This window comes from Scyliorhinus torazame, chromosome 17, assembly GCF_047496885.1.
Source record: "Scyliorhinus torazame isolate Kashiwa2021f chromosome 17, sScyTor2.1, whole genome shotgun sequence".
Lineage (NCBI taxonomy): Eukaryota > Metazoa > Chordata > Chondrichthyes > Carcharhiniformes > Scyliorhinidae > Scyliorhinus > Scyliorhinus torazame.
The window spans coordinates 107435901-107454694 of record NC_092723.1 but is presented as its reverse complement, the minus strand read 5'-3'; the positions used below and the strand labels follow the sequence as shown (position 1 = coordinate 107454694).

Sequence of the window (18794 nt, the reverse complement as noted above, 5' to 3'; positions counted from 1 at the left end):
CGCAGTCAGTATCAGAGTGAAGCAGACTGGGAGGGTGTCATCGCAGTCAGTATCACAGTGAAGCAGACTGGGGAAGGTGTCATCGCAGTCAGTATCAGAGTGAAGCAGTCTGGGGAGGGTGTCATCGCAGTCAGTATCACAGTGAAGCAGTCTGGGGAGGGTGTCATCGCAGACAGTATCACAGTGAAGCAGTCTGGGGAGGGTGTCATCGCAGTCAGTATCACAGTGAAGCAGACTGGGGAAGGTGTCATCGCAGTCAGTATCAGAGTGAAGCAGTCTGGGGAGGGTGTCATCGCAGTCAGTATCAGAGTGAAGCAGACTGGGGAGGGTGTCATCGCAGTCAGTATCACAGTGAAGCAGTCTGGGGAGGGTGTCATCGCAGACAGTATCACAGTGAAGCAGTCTGGGGAGGGTGTCATCGCAGTCAGTATCACAGTGAAGCAGTCTGGGGAGGGTGTCATCGCAGTCAGTATCAGAGTGAAGCAGACTGGGCAGGGTGTCATCGCAGTCAGTATCACAGTGAAGCAGTCTGGGGAGGGTGTCATCGCAGTCAGTATCACAGTGAAGCAAACTGGGGAAGGTGTCATCGCAGTCAGTATCACAGTGAAGCAGACTGGGGAAGGTGTCATCGCAGTCAGTATCACAGTGAAGCAGTCTGGGGAGGGTGTCATCGCAGTCAGTATCAGAGTGAAGCAGACTGGGAGGGTGTCATCGCAGACAGTATCACAGTGAAGCAGTCTGGGGAGGGTGTCATCACAGTCAGTATCACAGTGAAGCAGTCTGGGGAGGGTGTCATCGCAGTCAGTATCGGAGTGAAGCAGTCAGGGGAGTGTGCCATCGCAGACAGTATCACAGTGAAGCAGTCTGGGGAGGGTGTCATCGCAGTCAGTATCACAGTGAAGCAGACTGGGGAGGGTGTCATCGCAGTCAGTATCACAGTGAAGCAGACTGGGGAAGGTGTCATCGCAGACAGTATTACAGTGAAGCAGTCTGGGGAGGGTGTCATCGCAGTCAGTATCACAGTGAAGCAGACTGGGGAAGGTGTCATCGCAGTCAGTATCACAGTGAAACAGACTGGGGAGGGTGTCATCGCAGTCAGTATCAGAGTGAAGCAGTCTGGGGAGGGTGTCATCACAGTCAGTATCAGAGTGAAGCAGTCTGGGGAGGGTGTCATCACAGTCAGTATCACAGTGAAGCAGACTGGGGAGGGTGTCATCGCAGTCAGTATCACAGTGAAGCAAACTGGGGAAGGTGTCATCGCAGTCAGTATCACAGTGAAGCAGGCTGGGGAAGGTGTCATCGCAGACAGTATCACAGTGAAGCAGTCTGGGGAGGGTGTCATCACAGTCAGTATCACAGTGAAGCAGTCTGGGGAAGGTGTCATCGCAGTCAGTATCGGAGTGAAGCAGTCTGGGGAGGGTGTTATCGCAGACAGTATCACAGTGAAGCAAACTGGGGAAGGTGTCATCGCAGTCAGTATCACAGTGAAGCAGACTGGGGAAGGTGTCATCGCAGTCAGTATCAGAGTGAAGCAGTCTGGGGAGGGTGTCATCGCAGTCAGTATCAGAGTGAAGCAGACTGGGAGGGTGTCATCGCAGACAGTATCACAGTGAAGCAGTCTGGGGAGGGTGTCATCACAGTCAGTATCACAGTGAAGCAGTCTGGGGAGGGTGTCATCGCAGTCAGTATCGGAGTGAAGCAGTCAGGGGAGTGTGCCATCGCAGACAGTATCACAGTGAAGCAGTCTGGGGAGGGTGTCATCGCAGTCAGTATCACAGTGAAGCAGACTGGGGAGGGTGTCATCGCAGTCAGTATCACAGTGAAGCAGACTGGGGAAGGTGTCATCGCAGACAGTATCACAGTGAAGCAGTCTGGGGAGGGTGTCATCGCAGTCAATATCACAGTGAAGCAGACTGGGGAGGGTGTCATCGCAGTCAGTATCAGAGTGAAGCAGACTGGGGAGTGTGTCATCGCAGACAGTATCACAGTGAAGCAGACTGGGGAGGGTGTCATCGCAGACAGTATCACAGTGAAGCAGTCTGGGGAGGGTGTCATCGCAGTCAGTATCACAGTGAAGCAGTCTGAGGAGGGTGTCATCGCAGTCAGTATCAGAGTGAAGCAGTCTGGGGAGGGTGTCATCGCAGACAGTATCACAGTGAAGCAGTCTGGGTAGGGTGTCATCGCAGTCAGTATCACAGTGAAGCAGTCTGGGGAGGGTGTCATCGCAGTCAGTATCAGAGTGAAGCAGTCTGGGGAGGGTGTCATCGCAGTCAGTATCCCAGTGAAGCAGACTGGGGAAGGTGTCATCGCAGTCAGTATCACAGTGAAGCAGTCTGGGGAGGGTGTCATCGCAGACAGTATCACAGTGAAGCAGTCTGGGTAGGGTGTCATCGCAGACAGTATCACAGTGAAGCAATCTGGGGAGGGTGTCATCGCAGTCAGTATCACAGTGAAGCAGACTGGGGAAGGTGTCATCGCAGTCAGTATCAGAGTGAAGCAGTCTGGGGAGGGTGTCATCGCAGTCAGTATCAGAGTGAAGCAGACTGGGGAGGGTGTCATCGCAGTCAGTATCACAGTGAAGCAGTCTGGGGAGGGTGTCATCGCAGACAGTATCACAGTGAAGCAGTCTGGGGAGGGTGTCATCGCAGTCAGTATCACAGTGAAGCAGTCTGGGGAGGGTGTCATCGCAGTCAGTATCAGAGTGAAGCAGACTGGGCAGGGTGTCATCGCAGTCAGTATCACAGTGAAGCAGTCTGGGGAGGGTGTCATCGCAGTCAGTATCACAGTGAAGCAAACTGGGGAAGGTGTCATCGCAGTCAGTATCACAGTGAAGCAGACTGGGGAAGGTGTCATCGCAGTCAGTATCACAGTGAAGCAGTCTGGGGAGGGTGTCATCGCAGTCAGTATCAGAGTGAAGCAGACTGGGAGGGTGTCATCGCAGTCAGTATCACAGTGAAGCAGTCTGGGGAGGGTGTCATCACAGTCAGTATCACAGTGAAGCAGTCTGGGGAGGGTGTTATCGCAGTCAGTATCGGAGTGAAGCAGTCAGGGGAGTGTGCCATCGCAGACAGTATCACAGTGAAGCAGTCTGGGGAGGGTGTCATCGCAGTCAGTATCACAGTGAAGCAGACTGGGGAGGGTGTCATCGCAGTCAGTATCACAGTGAAGCAGACTGGGGAAGGTGTCATCGCAGACAGTATCACAGTGAAGCAGTCTGGGGAGGGTGTCATCGCAGTCAGTATCACAGTGAAGCAGACTGGGGAAGGTGTCATCGCAGTCAGTATCACAGTGAAACAGACTGGGGAGGGTGTCATCGCAGTCAGTATCAGAGTGAAGCAGTCTGGGGAGGGTGTCATCACAGTCAGTATCAGAGTGAAGCAGTCTGGGGAGGGTGTCATCACAGTCAGTATCACAGTGAAGCAGACTGGGGAGGGTGTCATCGCAGTCAGTATCACAGTGAAGCAAACTGGGGAAGGTGTCATCGCAGTCAGTATCACAGTGAAGCAGGCTGGGGAAGGTGTCAACGCAGACAGTATCACAGTGAAGCAGTCTGGGGAGGGTGTCATCACAGTCAGTATCACAGTGAAGCAGTCTGGGGAGGGTGTCATCGCAGTCAGTATCGGAGTGAAGCAGTCTGGGGAGGGTGTTATCGCAGACAGTATCACAGTGAAGCAGTCTGGGGAGGGTGTCATCGCAGTCAGTATCACAGTGAAGCAGTCTGGGGAGGGTGTCATCGCAGTCAGTATCAGAGTGAAGCAGTCTGGGGAGGGTGTCATCGCAGACAGTATCACACAGACGCAGTCTGGGTAGGGTGTCATCGCAGTCAGTATCACAGTGAAGCAGTCTGGGGAGGGTGTCATCGCAGTCAGTATCAGAGTGAAGCAGTCTGGGGAGGGTGTCATCGCAGTCAGTATCACAGTGAAGCAGACTGGGGAAGGTGTCATCGCAGTCAGTATCACAGTGAAGCAGTCTGGGGAGGGTGTCATCGCAGTCAGTATCAGAGTGAAGCAGTCTGGGGAGGGTGTCATCGCAGACAGTATCACAGTGAAGCAGTCTGGGTAGGGTGTCATCGCAGACAGTATCACAGTGAAGCAGTCTGGGCAGGGTGTCATCGCAGTCAGTATCACAGTGAAGCAGTCTGGGGAGGGTGTCATCGCAGTCAGTATCAGAGTGAAGCAGACTGGGAGGGTGTCATCGCAGTCAGTATCACAGTGAAGCAGACTGGGGAAGGTGTCATCGCAGTCAGTATCAGAGTGAAGCAGTCTGGGGAGGGTGTCATCGCAGTCAGTATCACAGTGAAGCAGTCTGGGGAGGGTGTCATCGCAGACAGTATCACAGTGAAGCAGTCTGGGGAGGGTGTCATCGCAGTCAGTATCACAGTGAAGCAGACTGGGGAAGGTGTCATCGCAGTCAGTATCAGAGTGAAGCAGTCTGGGGAGGGTGTCATCGCAGTCAGTATCAGAGTGAAGCAGACTGGGGAGGGTGTCATCGCAGTCAGTATCACAGTGAAGCAGTCTGGGGAGGGTGTCATCGCAGACAGTATCACAGTGAAGCAGTCTGGGGAGGGTGTCATCGCAGTCAGTATCACAGTGAAGCAGTCTGGGGAGGGTGTCATCGCAGTCAGTATCAGAGTGAAGCAGACTGGGCAGGGTGTCATCGCAGTCAGTATCACAGTGAAGCAGTCTGGGGAGGGTGTCATCGCAGTCAGTATCACAGTGAAGCAAACTGGGGAAGGTGTCATCGCAGTCAGTATCACAGTGAAGCAGACTGGGGAAGGTGTCATCGCAGTCAGTATCACAGTGAAGCAGTCTGGGGAGGGTGTCATCGCAGTCAGTATCAGAGTGAAGCAGACTGGGAGGGTGTCATCGCAGACAGTATCACAGTGAAGCAGTCTGGGGAGGGTGTCATCACAGTCAGTATCACAGTGAAGCAGTCTGGGGAGGGTGTCATCGCAGTCAGTATCGGAGTGAAGCAGTCAGGGGAGTGTGCCATCGCAGACAGTATCACAGTGAAGCAGTCTGGGGAGGGTGTCATCGCAGTCAGTATCACAGTGAAGCAGACTGGGGAGGGTGTCATCGCAGTCAGTATCACAGTGAAGCAGACTGGGGAAGGTGTCATCGCAGACAGTATCACAGTGAAGCAGTCTGGGGAGGGTGCCATCGCAGTCAGTATCACAGTGAAGCAGACTGGGGAAGGTGTCATCGCAGTCAGTATCACAGTGAAACAGACTGGGGAGGGTGTCATCGCAGTCAGTATCAGAGTGAAGCAGTCTGGGGAGGGTGTCATCGCAGTCAGTATCAGAGTGAAGCAGTCTGGGGAGGGTGTCATCATAGTCAGTATCACAGTGAAGCAGACTGGGGAGGGTGTCATCGCAGTCAGTATCAGAGTGAAGCAGTCTGGGGAGGGTGTCATCGCAGTCAGTATCACAGTGAAGCAGACTGGGAGGGTGCCATCGCAGTCAGTATCAAAGTGAAGCAGTCTGGGGAGGGTGTCATCGCAGTCAGTATCACAGTGAAGCAGACTGGGGAAGGTGTCATCGCAGTCAGTATCAGAGTGAAGCAGTCTGGTGAGGGTGTCATCGCAGTCAGTATCAGAGTGAAGCAGTCTGGGGAGGGTGTCATCGCAGTCAGTATCACAGTGAAGCAGACTGGTGAAGGTGTCATCGCAGTCAGTATCAGAGTGAAGCAGTCTGGGGAGGGTGTCATCGCAGTCAGTATCAGAGTGAAGCAGTCTGGGGAGGGTGTCATCGCAGTCAGTATCACAGTGAAGCAGTCTGGGGAGGGTGTCATCGCAGTCAGTATCACAGTGAAGCAGACTGGGGAGGGTGCCATCGCAGTCAGTATCAAAGTGAAGCAGTCTGGGGAGGGTGTCATCGCAGTCAGTATCACAGTGAAGCAGACTGGGGAAGGTGTCATCGCAGTCAGTATCAGAGTGAAGCAGTCTGGGGAGGGTGTCATCGCAGTCAGTATCACAGTGAAGCAGACTGGTGAAGGTGTCATCGCAGTCAGTATCAGAGTGAAGCAGTCTGGGGAGGGTGTCATCGCAGTCAGTATCAGAGTGAAGCAGTCTGGGGAGGGTGTCATCGCCGTCAGTATCACAGTGAAGCAGACTGGGGAAGGTGTCATCGCAGTCAGTATCAGAGTGAAGCAGTGTGGGGAGGGTGTCATCGCAGACAGTATCACAGTGAAGCAGACTGGGGAGGGTGTCATCGCAGTCAGTATCACAGTGAAGCAGACTGGGGAGGGTGTCATCGCAGTCAGTATCACAGTGAAGCAGACAGGGGAGGGTGTCATCGCAGTCAGTATCACAGTGAAGCAGACTGGGGAGGGTGTCATCGCAGTCAGTATCACAGTGAAGGAGTCTGGGGAGGGTGTCATCGCAGTCAGTATCAGAGTGAAACAGACTGGGGAGGGTGTCATCGCAGTCAGTATCAGAGTGAAGCAGTCTGGGAGGGTGTCATCGCAGTCAGTATCAGAGTGAAGCAGTCTGGGGAGGGTGTCATCGCAGTCAGTATCAGAGTGAAGCAGTCTGGGGAGGGTGTCATCACAGTCAGTATCACAGTGAAGCAGACTGGGGAGGGTGTCATCGCAGTCAGTATCAGAGTGAAGCAGTCTGGGGAGGGTGTCATCGCAGTCAGTATCACAGTGAAGCAGACTGGGGAGGGTGCCATCGCAGTCAGTATCATAGTGAAGCAGTCTGGGGAGGGTGTCATCGCAGTCAGTATCAGAGTGAAGCAGTCTGGGAGGGTGTCATCGCAGTCAGTATCACAGTGAAGCAGACTGGGGAGGGTGTCATCGCAGTCAGTATCAGAGTGAAACAGACTGGGGAGGGTGTCATCGCAGTCAGTATCACAGTGAAGCAGACTGGGGAGGGTGTCATCGCAGTCAGTATCACAGTGAAGCAGACTGGGGAGGGTGTCATCGCAGTCAGTATCACAGTGAAGGAGTCTGGGGAGGGTGTCATCGCAGTCAGTATCAGAGTGAAACAGACTGGGGAGGGTGTCATCGCAGTCAGTATCAGAGTGAAGCAGTCTGGGAGGGTGTCATCGCAGTCAGTATCAGAGTGAAGCAGTCTGGGGAGGGTGTCATCGCAGTCAGTATCAGAGTGAAGCAGTCTGGGGAGGGTGTCATCACAGTCAGTATCACAGTGAAGCAGACTGGGGAGGGTGTCATCGCAGTCAGTATCAGAGTGAAGCAGTCTGGGGAGGGTGTCATCGCAGTCAGTATCACAGTGAAGCAGACTGGGGAGGGTGCCATCGCAGTCAGTATCATAGTGAAGCAGTCTGGGGAGGGTGTCATCGCAGTCAGTATCAGAGTGAAGCAGTCTGGGAGGGTGTCATCGCAGTCAGTATCACAGTGAAGCAGACTGGGGAGGGTGTCATCGCAGTCAGTATCAGAGTGAAACAGACTGGGGAGGGTGTCATCGCAGTCAGTATCGCAGTGAAGCAGACTGGGGAGGGTGTCATCGCAGTCAGTATCACAGTGAAGCAGACTGGGGAGGGTGTCATCGCAGTCAGTATCACAATGAAGCAGGCTGGGGAGGGTGTCATCGCAGTCAGTATCAGAGTGAAACAGACTGGGAGGATGTCATCGCAGACAGTATCACAGTGAAGCAGACTGGGGAGGGTGTCATCGCAGTCAGTATCACAGTGAAGCAGACTGGTGAGGGTGTCATCGCAGTCAGTATCAGAGTGAAGCAGTCTGGGGAGGGTGTCATTGCAGTCAGTATCGGAGTGAAGCAGTCTGGGGAGGGTGTCATCGCAGTCAGAACATAGAACATAGAACATAGAAAGTACAGCACAGAACAGGCCCTTCGGCCCACGATGTTGTGCCGAACCTTTGTCCTAGATTAATCATACATTATCATTGAATTTACACTGCAGAAGGAGGCCATTCGGCCCTTTGAGTCTGCACCGGCTCTTGGAAAGAGCACCATACCCAAACTCAACACCTCCACCCAACACCAAGGGCAATTTGGACATTCCAGGCAATTTATCATTGGCCAATTCACCTAACCCGCACATCTTTGGACTGTGGGAGGAAACCGGAGCACCCGGAGGAAACCCACGCAGACACGGGGAGGACGTGCAGACTCCGCACAGACAATGACCCAAGCCGGAATCGAACCAGGGACCATGGAGCTGTGAAGCAATTGCGCTATCCACAATGCTACCGTGCTGCCCTTAAGAACAAATAAATCTACACTATCATTTTACCGTCAGTATCACAGTGAAGCAGTCTGGGGAGGGTGTCTTCGCAGTCAGTGTCACAGTGAAGCAATCTGGGGAGGGTATCATCGCAGTCAGTATCAGAGTGAAGCAGTCTGGGGAGGGTCTCATCGCAGTCAGTATCACAGTGAAGCTGATTGGGAGGGTGTCATCGCCGTCAGTATCAGAGTGAAGCAGACTGGGGAGGGTGTCATCGCAGTCAGTATCACAGTGAAGAAGACTGGGAGGCTGTCATCGCAGTCAGTATCACAGTGAAGCAGACTGGGGAGGGTGTCATCGCAGTCAGTATCAGTGTGAAGCAGATTGGGGAGGGTGTCATCGCAGTCACTATCACAGTGAAGCAGACTGGGAACAGTGTCCTGCAGTCAGTATCACAGTGAAGCAGACAGGGGAGGGTGTCATCGCAGTCAGTATCAGTGTGAAGCAGATTGGGGAGGGTGTCATCGCAGTCACTATCACAGTGAAGCAGACTGGGAACAGTGTCCTGCAGTCAGTATCACAGTGAAGCAGTCTGGGGAGGGTGTCATCGCAGTCAGTATCACAGTGAAGCAGATTGGGGAGGGTGTCATCGCAGTCAGTATCACAGTGAAGCAGACTGGGAACAGTGTCCTGCAGTCAGTATCACAGCGAAGCAGACTGGGGAAGGTGTCATCGCAGTCAGTATCACAGTGAAGCAGACTGGGGAAGGTGTCATCGCAGTCAGTATCAGAGTGAAGCAGTCTGGAGTCGGTGTAATCACAGTCAGTATCACAGTGAAGCAGACTGGGGAAGGTGTCATCGCAGTCAGTATCACAGTGAAGCAGACTGGGGAAGGTGTCATCGCAGTCAGTATCACAGTGAAGCAGACTGGGGAAGGTGTCACCGCAGTCAGTATCAGAGTGAAGCAGACTGGGGAAGGTGTCATCGCAGTCAGTAAATCAGTGAAGCAGTCTGGGAAGGATGTCATCGTAATCAGTGTCACAGTGAAGCAGTCTGAGAACAGTGTCCTGCAATCAGTATCACAGTGAAGCAGTCTGGGAACAGTATTCTGCAGTCAATTCTAATTGAATAAAATCAAATGAGGGATAAGTAAAGGTAAGCCGGTATAATGAATTAAAATAATGAAGTAGGTCGAAGTAGAATTAGACATGTAATTATAATAATGATGTGGAGATGCCGGCGTTGGACTGGGGTGAGCACAGTAAGAAGTCTTTCAACACCAGGTTAAAGTCCAACAGGTTTGTTTTGATGTCACTAGCTTTCGGAGCACTGCTCCTTCCTCAGGTGAATGAAGAGGTATGTTTCAGAAACATATATATAGACAAATTCAAAGTTGCAAGACAATGCTTAGAATGCGAGCATTTGCAGATAATTAAGTCTTTACAGATCCAGAGATAGGGATAACCCCCCGTGCCATGTGTTAGCGAGTACAGAAATCAGAGAATAGACTTTGTGGAGGAGGGTGTGTTTTAGATTCCTGGATCACTAAGACCATTTCTTGGGCAGGTTGGACATGTATAAGTGGGACGGTCTGCACCTGAATGGGACCAATATCCTTGTGAATGGAAGATATAGAGGGGTTGGTCAGATGGGCAGATTAGTGGAAGATGAAATTTAACCCTGAAAAGTGCAAGGTGATGCACTTTGGAAGGAGTAACAAGACAAGGGTGTACTCAATGAATGGCAGGACACTAGGAAGCTCAGATTCCTGAAGGCGGCAAGACAGGTTTATAGGGTAGGCATACGGGATACTTGCCTTTATCAGTCTTGCTGTAGAATATAAGAGCAGCAAGGTTACGTTGGAGATATACAAAACTTTGGTTAGACCACAGCTGGAGCACAAGGCGCAGTTCTGTTCACCTCACTATAGGAAAGATGTGATTGCACTGGAGAGGAGACAGAGGCGATTCACCAGGATCGTACCTGGGTGGAGCATTTGAGCTATAAAGCAAGGTTGGATCGACTCAGGTTGTTTTCTTTAGAGCAAAGAAGGCGGAGGGGATCCTGTTTGATGTGTATATGATTGAGGGGTACGGGCAGGGTGGACAGAAAGCAGCTGTTCCCCTTCGTTGAAGGGTCAATAACAAGGGGGCACAAATTTAAGGTGAGGGGCAGGAGGTTTGGAGGGGATTTGAGTAAAATCTTTTTCACCCAGAGGGTAGTGAGAGTCTGGAATACGCTGCCTGGGAGGGTAGTAGAGGCAGGAAACCTCACAACCTTTAAAATGTACCTGGATGAACATTTCAAAGTGATAACATTCAAGGCTGGAGGCCAAGCATTGGAAAGTGGGACAAGCGTTGATTATTGTTGTTTTGTTGGGGCAGATTCAATGGTCCAAGGAACCTCCTCTATACTGTTTGATTCTATGACTCTATTCTCAAAGTCAGCATGAAGTTTGAAGTGTTTGTGACCACATCTCTTCTCTTCACTGCATCCTCCTCCTTGCTGTGTAAACAGGAGAGTTTCTGGTGTGAGGAAGCTGGACCACTGCCGGAATTCTATGGCCATTCGCTGGTGGTGGCATTCTCTGATCCTGCCGGCAGCACAGCCCTACCCGTCGGTTTCCCAGCGACGGGGGTGGATTCAATGGGAATTCCCATTGACAGCGGAGGGAGCAGAGAATCCCACTGCCAGCGAGCTGCGCGCTCCCTTCTGCTGCTGGGAAACATGCGGCTGGGAGGCAGAAAATCCCACCCCATGTCTTTTCCCTTCATTCGTATCAATTCTTCAATGAAATGGAGTATGAGTGAAGCCAGGGCTGGATAAAAGAAGCTTAATTGAATTGAATTGAATAGTAAAAAGACAGAATGCATCTATTGCATTTATACTGTGCCGGTGTATATATTTCCAGTTTTAGGATGTAAATTGGAACATGTTAGACGCTTGTTTTTTTTTTTAACAGTGATACCAACAAGGTGTTTAAAACCACTGTGCAGTCACGGTACATGAAGCCACTGCCAACTCTAACACCTCCCCCAATCCGTCTCGTTGGACCACTGTTATTGCAGGTTAGTAGGAGACCACCTGATCATAAAGAAAAAAACAAAATACTGTCAATTTAGATAGCTGAAATAAAAACAGAGACTGCTGGAAAGACTAAACTGCTCAGGCAGCAGCTGTGGAGAGAGAAACCAAGTTAACTGGGGGAACTTGGAAATTAATGTGCTGAGTGAGAAGGGAGAAGAATTTGCATTGATCTGGTGCTTTCTACCATGATAGGATATCTCAAACCATTATTGCAGCCGATGACATACTTTTTGTCATAATATACATCAGTACATTATGGTGCAATCACATACACACACTGATGGACATGCAGTAGGACCAACCAGCATACATAACGCCGCAGCCAATCACCAGTGAGAGCACACGCACTATAAAGACGGGGCAGAAGAGTTCCCGCTCATTCTAGCAGCAGCCAGCTCAGAGCACAGAGCTCACAGCCTGCATCATAGACATTCACCATGTGCTGAGTGCCTCACCATAGCTAGAGATAGGAAAGGGTCCACAGTTAAGCTGGTATTGCTTATACCCACGTTTACAGTATGTTAGCATAGTTGAACAGTTAATAAAATAGTTACACCACTTCCAGCATTGTTGGCTTGTTTGTGAACCAGAACACCCAACACGACATGGTACAAGGAGTGGCCGCAATCTAGCACTTGTGAGACCTACCTGCACCTTCTCAGCATTCCGGCATCCTACAGCATGGAGAACATCAACCCGCCGCTGCCACTCCACATCGATGGCAATCTCGGGGTAAATTGGAAGATATTTAAACAATGCTTCCAGCTCTTCCTCGAGGCCACGGACAGGGAGAATGCATCAGACACCAGGAAGATAGCCCTTCTTCTCTCCACGGCTGGGCAACATGCCATCCACACCTTTAACTCCCTGACATTCGCGGACGACAAGGACAAGAGCAAGTACAAGACGGTGCTCCTCAAATTCGACACACACTTCAGTGTTGAAGTCAACGGAAACTTCGAAAGGTACCTGTTCCAGCAGCGCTTGCAGGGTAAGGACGAGCCTTTCCAATCCTATTTAACACACCTCCGCATCCTCGCGCAATCCTGCGGCTACGGGCCCACTCCGACGCCATGATACGCGACCAGATTGTTTTTGGGGTCATGTCGGACACCCTGCGTCAGCAGCTCCTTAAAGTTAAGCAACTTATCCTAGCGACTGCCATCGAGACCTGTGTCCTGCATGAGAATGCCACCAGCCGGTACTCCTACATACAGGCAGCTGAAACGGCGCGGCAAGGGTCCCATGAGGCGGAACGGGTCCAAACGATCGAACACCTCCGCAGTCTGGAGGAGGGCGGCCATTGTGCACGCTTTCCGAAGCCTCCCGTGCTTGTACGCGCCAAACAAGGGGACGGTGATGTGGAGGAATGTGATGCGCAGGCCCGCACCACGCAAGACCGTACCGCGCATGCGCGGTGGCACAACGAACGCACTGCCATCACGACGTGCGGCAACTGTGGTTCCTCCCACTTAAAGCGACAATGCCCTGCAAAATCACGACAGTGCCTACGCTGTAGCAGGCTTGGGCACTATGCTGCCTGCTGTCGAGCAGCCCAGCCTGCCAACTTGCAACGATTTAACCAGCCTCGCAGGACTGTTCGGGCAATCCAACCCACTTTCACCGAGTCCGATCCTGACTTCATGCAGACCAGTGACACCGAGGACAGGGAGCCTTTTCGAGTCGCTGTCATAACCAAGAACAGGCTGTCCCCGAATCGAAAGCACCAGCCGCTGTTGGTGCACAGCATTGATCCGGACGACGACTGGTGTGCCACCCTGACGGTCAACCGATCCCAGATCAGATTCCGTCTGGACACTGGTGCTTCCGCCAATCTCCTTGCATGGTCAGCATTTCAAACCCTGGGGGTCAAACCAACAAGTCTTCCATCCAATTGCCAACTGGTCGACTATAATGGTGACGTCATCCCCGCCACCGAGTCATGCCAACTCGAGGTGACGCACAACTCCGAAAAGTCACCCTACCCTTTGAGATCATGGGCTCCTCAAAGGACTCCCTGCTAGGCGCACAGGCATGCAAGCTCATCAACCTCGTGCAGCGTGTACATTCCCTCTCTCCAGAGGACACGTCTGACTTCCAAGATGCGGACTTCAGGGCGCAACTAAGTGCCATCATCACTCAACACCGAGATGTCTTCGAAGGCATGGGCACACTTCCCAACACATACAAAATCCTGCTCAAACAGGACGCCACGCCTGTGGTTCATGCACCTCGCAGATTCCCAGCACCCCTCAAGGACCGCCTCAAGCAGCAGCTGCAGGACCTACAGGACCAAGGAGTGCTTTCCTGAGTGACGGAACCAACCGACTGCATCAGTTCCATGGTGTGCGTCAAGAAGCCTTCCGGCGAGCTCCAGATCTGTATCGACCCGAAGGATCATAGAGCCAAATGTTCTTTCGGCCAGACCGAACTCAAGTTTTTAGGAGACCACATCTCCCGGTTGGGTGTGCGGCCGGATGCAGACAAGGTGGCAGCCATCACGGCCGTGCAGAAGCCGGCGGATAAGAAGGCGGTGCTCCGGTTCTTAGGAATGGTCAACTTCCTGGGAAAGTTCTTCCCTAACCTCGCTTCCCACACCACGGCTCTCTGCAACCTAGTTAGGAAGACGACGGATTTCCAGTGGCTTCCCGCCCACCAGCGTGAATGGGAGGAGCTCAAGGTCAAGCTGACCTCCACCCCGGTATTGGCGTTTTTCGATCCTGCAAGGGAGACGAAAATATCAACGTACGCTAGCCAATCTGGCATAGGGGCGGTGCTCCTGCAACGAGATGACGCCTCGTCATGGGCCCCTGTTGCCTATGCGTCACGGGCCATGACCCCCACAGAGCAGCGCTATGCGCAAATCGAGAAGGAGTGCCTAGGCCTGTTGACCGGTGTCGACAAGTTCCATGACGACGTGTATGGCCTTCCCCAGTTCACTGTGGAGACCGTCCATCGCCTGCTGGTCGGCATCATCCAAAAAGACCTCAATGACATGACCCCTCGCCTACAACGCATTCTGCTCAAGCTCCGGAGATACGATTTCCAGCTCGTGTACACACCGGGTAAGGACCTGATCATAGCCGACGCTCTGTCCAGGGCAGTCACCACTCCGTCCGACCCAGAGGGGTTCGTTTGCCAAGTCGACGCCCATGTGGCCTTCACGGCCGCCAATCTGCCGGCCACGGATGAACGCCTAACCCACATTCGCCGTGAGACTGCGGCTGACCCCCTGCTACAACGTGTGATGCGCCACATGACTGACGGATGGCTCAAGGGACAATGCCCGCAGTTCTATAATATTAGAGATGATCTGGCAGTCGGTGATGGCGTCCTCCTGAAGCTGGACCGCATCGTGATCCCACACAGCATGCATCACCTGGTTTTAGAGCAGCTGCACGAGGGCCATCTCGACGTAGAGAAGTGCCGACAGAGGGCCCGAGAGGCTGTGTACTGGCCTGGCATAAATGAGGACATTGGCAACACTGTGCTCAATTGCCCCACCTGTCAGCGGTTCTAGGCGGCCCAACCACGGGAGACCCTTCAGCCCCATGAGTTGGTCACGTCCCCTTGGTCTAAGGTAGGCGTGGACCTGTTCCATGCGCTCGGCAGGGACCATGTTCTCATAGTTGATTATTTTTCCAGCTTTCCCGAGGTTGTACTCCTGCACGACATCACGTCATCACTTTGCTCGTCATGGCATCCCACTCATTGTGATGTCGGACAATGGCCCCTGCTTCGCAAGCCAGGAATGGTCTAACTTCGCCAGCAGGTACAACTTTGTACACGTGACGTCCAGTCCCCTGCACCACCAATCAAATGGCAAAGCAGAAAAGGGCGTCCACATCGTAAAGAGGATCCTCTGCAAGGCTGCTGATGCAGGATCCGACTTCTGCCTCGCCTTGCTGGCCTATCGCTCGGCTCCACTGTCCACGGGCCTGTCACCAGCCCAACTGCTGATGGGTCGCACCCTCAGGACCACTGTACCGTCCATTCACGTCCCAGACCTCGACCATGCTCCGGTCCTTCAGCGGATGCAACAGTCTCGCGCGCAGCACAACGCGGTGCATGACGCTCGAGCGACTGATCTTCCTGCTCTGGCGCCAGGTGACAACGTCCAAATCTATCTTCCGGAGGGTGGTTGGTATGCGACTACTGTGGTTCTTCGGCTGGTGGCTCCCCGCTCATTCCTGGTTCGTCTGCCTGATGGCTCCATTCGCCGCCGCAATCGGCGTGCCCTTCGTCTGGTTCCACGCTCGCTACGCGATCCTCCACCAGTGCCACGCCCTCCTGTTGTCCCCGACCTGGACTTTGTAGAGCTTCCGGATACTCTGCATCCTCCTCACTTGGCCGTGGCCCGGCCCGATCCTCAATCGGTGGCTCCTGACCCACCCTTGAAGCGGTCAACCCAAATTCGTCGCCCACCTCAGAGACTTGATTTATGAACCTTACAATGTTGGACTCAATGCTTTGTTCTTTCATCCTGTTTCAGCATTTCACTAATTTGTTTACAGCATTCGTTATTAGTTTGTTGTTGGTGTAACACCTTGTTTTTCTTTTCTCTGCACCAGGCACCTTCCCGTGTATATAGACTAGCCTCATGTACATAGTTATGTAAATACTGCACACACATGGTCAGATACACTCATTACATGTTATTTATTCCCACATAGGCACATGTTCTTTGTAAAAAAGGGGGATGTCATAATATACATCAGTACATTATGGTGCAATCACATACGCACACTGATGGACATGCAGTAGGACCAACCAGCATACATAACACCGCAGCCAATCACCAGTGAGAGCACAAGCACTATAAAGACAGGGGACAGGAGAGTTCCCGCTCATTCTAGCAGCAGCCAGCTCAGAGCACAGAGCTCACAGCCTGCAACACAGACATTCACCATGTGCTGAGTGCCTCACCATAGCTAGTGATAGGAAAGGGTCCACAGTTAAGCTGGTATTGCTTATGCCCACGTTTTCAGTATGTTAGCATAGTTGAACAGTTAATAAAATAGCGTTACACCACTTCCAGCATTGTTGGCTTGTTTGTGAACCAGAACACCCAACACGACACTTTTGAAGTGTAGTCACTATTGCAATGTAGGAACATGCAGGCAATTTGTGCACAGCAAGATCCCATAGCAGACCCATGATACTGCCCCAAATCTTCCAGTCTGTGGGTGCTCATACCCCAGAGGTATCCAGGAATGATGTGCTGGGAGACCTTGCAGATGTCCCCATGCACTGTCTACACGGGTTGCTGAGGACATTTCAACTTCTGTTGGACACTACCCCGGGTCTGGAACCCTCTGAAACTCTGATTTAAAGTCAGAGACTTTGGATGGTTCCAACTTACTTAGCAGAATAGTTATCCAGGAAAAGTTAGTAGGATTAAAACCAGTTCTATCTCTCAGATAACTATTCTACTGACTCCCCCTCAACCCCAACCCCAACGCTGGACCATCCCCAGACTACACCCCACCCCTTGACGACATTCCCTATCCCCTAACTACCCACGACCCTCCTTTACCGCTGGAAAATGTACCCCCCTCCTGGGGCACCAGATTGAGGTGTACAAAATTATGAGGGACATAAATAGGATAAATAGGAAGGAAATTTTCCTCTTTGTAAAGGGGTTAAGAACCAGAGGGCATGGATATAAGGTAAGGGGCAGGAGATTTCGAGAAAATTTGAGGAAAAGTCCTTTCACCCAGATGGTGTGGGATTTGGGAACTTGCTGCCTGAAAGGGCGGTCGAGGCAGGAACCCTCACAACATTTGAGAAACATTTAGATCAGCACTTGAAACATCATAGCATACAAGGCTAGAGACCAAGTGCTGGAAAATGGGATTAGAATAGATAGGTGCTTGATGGCTGGGCAGACACGATGGGCAGACGGGCCTTTTTCTGTGTTGTAAAACGCTATTACTCAATGACTGTAAATACCTGACTACATCCAACCACCCAAACCCCACGATCCGACCACCCAAACAACCCCGACTGGACCACCCAAACCACCTGACCCTCCTAATCCCTTACCCACTCACCTTCCCTCCTATCCTGTCAAAATGACTGGAACATTTAACAGTAGGCAGGCAGCTAATCTGCTAATTAGGGGGCATGCACTGCATCAAAGGCCTCCAGGAGCAGCTACACTCCAGATTTCTCAGCAATCTATTGCAATCATTCGAACAGGCAGGTGGGGCCTCGGTTTAAGGTCTCACCTCAGGTAATGCAGCACTCGTGTGGGTCAGGTGAAATGTGCCTTAAACGAGGAAAGATCTAAAACAAACATTGGTTCTGGTCTGGTCACTTTCCTGACGTTACATTCAATCTTGGGGAGAGTTCTTTTGCCTCAGCATGGGAGTGAGGCCGGTGGTGAGTGGGTGTGTAATTTCATGTTGCTGGCTGGGCGATTTGCCGGCACACCCTGCCCATTTTATTGGAGGTGGGATGGGGGTAGCAACACGAGTGGAGGGTAGGTAGCTTATTAAGCGAATTAACAGCACAATTAAGAACATGAGCCCGAGGCGGACTGGAGTTTTCAAGTCTTCTGTTGCCCCTGTAGTATTGTAGCGGCTTGGAGGCCGTCTCCCGGCACTGGTACTCCAGACTAACTTTAAACTCTCCATCCCCTCCCCAAACCTTCCTGCCCACAACAGTGACCACTGGTTGCCCTGTTGAGGGGCATTCCCTTTCACAATGGTGGCCTGGTGGCTGTGACCGTTTTCAAAAGTTTGTTAAGTTCCTGAGACAGCACCACCATCTGAACCAAGCACCCAACCCCGCTGCCCCAACTAACCACCATCAAACTTTCACACTGACCATCATCTGCTCCCTCAGACTGCCCTCTGCCCACTGTGAACTTAGGGCCACAAGTTGTATAGGTGTCCCCCCCCCAGGACACCGCCCCAGGTGCCCTCTGGCCCCAGCCGACCCATCATGGGATGGATGCACTCCTGCACAACCAGTGCCATCTTGTTAGCTGGGATGAGTGTGTGCGGGGAGTGTAATGTGTATATGTGGCTGCAGCTTGTCAGCCTCCCGAGTGTCAATCATAGATCCAGCGAATCCCGCACCGTTTTTCATTGGAATTGATGGTGTTCCACATAGCGTTGGTGCTAGTCCCTTAACAGTCGCTGAATCGGTCCAGGTGCGGTGCCAGTTTTGCTGTCGTGGAAATCCACAAATCCGTCAACACGTAGACTCAGGAACGGAGAATCCAACACCCTATCTTGGCCATCTCAGAACAATGCTCCTTCAAGTATATTTTTTCTGTGGATTGGATTGGATTTGTTTATTGTGTGTAGGTACAATGAAAAGTATTTTTCTGCGAGCAGCTCAACAGATCATTAAGTACATGGGAAGAAAAGGGAAGAAAAGAAAATACATAATAGGGCATCACAACATATACAATGTCACTACATACGCACCGGCATCGGATGAAGCACACAGGGTGTAGTGTTAATGAAATCAGTCCATAAGAGGGTTGTTTAGGAGTCTGGTAACAGCGGGGAAGAAGCTGTTTTTGAGTCTGTTTGTGCGTGTTCTCAGA

The 18794-nt window shown here is 52.0% G+C and overlaps 1 protein-coding gene across 1 annotated transcript in view; it reads left to right on the top strand.

Annotated features, from left to right (window-relative positions):
- Nucleotides 1–18794, top strand: part of LOC140394048 (kinesin-like protein KIF19) — a 467556-nt gene that overhangs the window by 404243 nt on the left and 44519 nt on the right. Inside the window, exon 16 of the mRNA XM_072480844.1 lies at nt 11109–11214. Coding sequence (XP_072336945.1) covers nt 11109–11214 — 106 coding nt within the window. The remainder of the gene's footprint in view (nt 1–11108; nt 11215–18794) is intronic.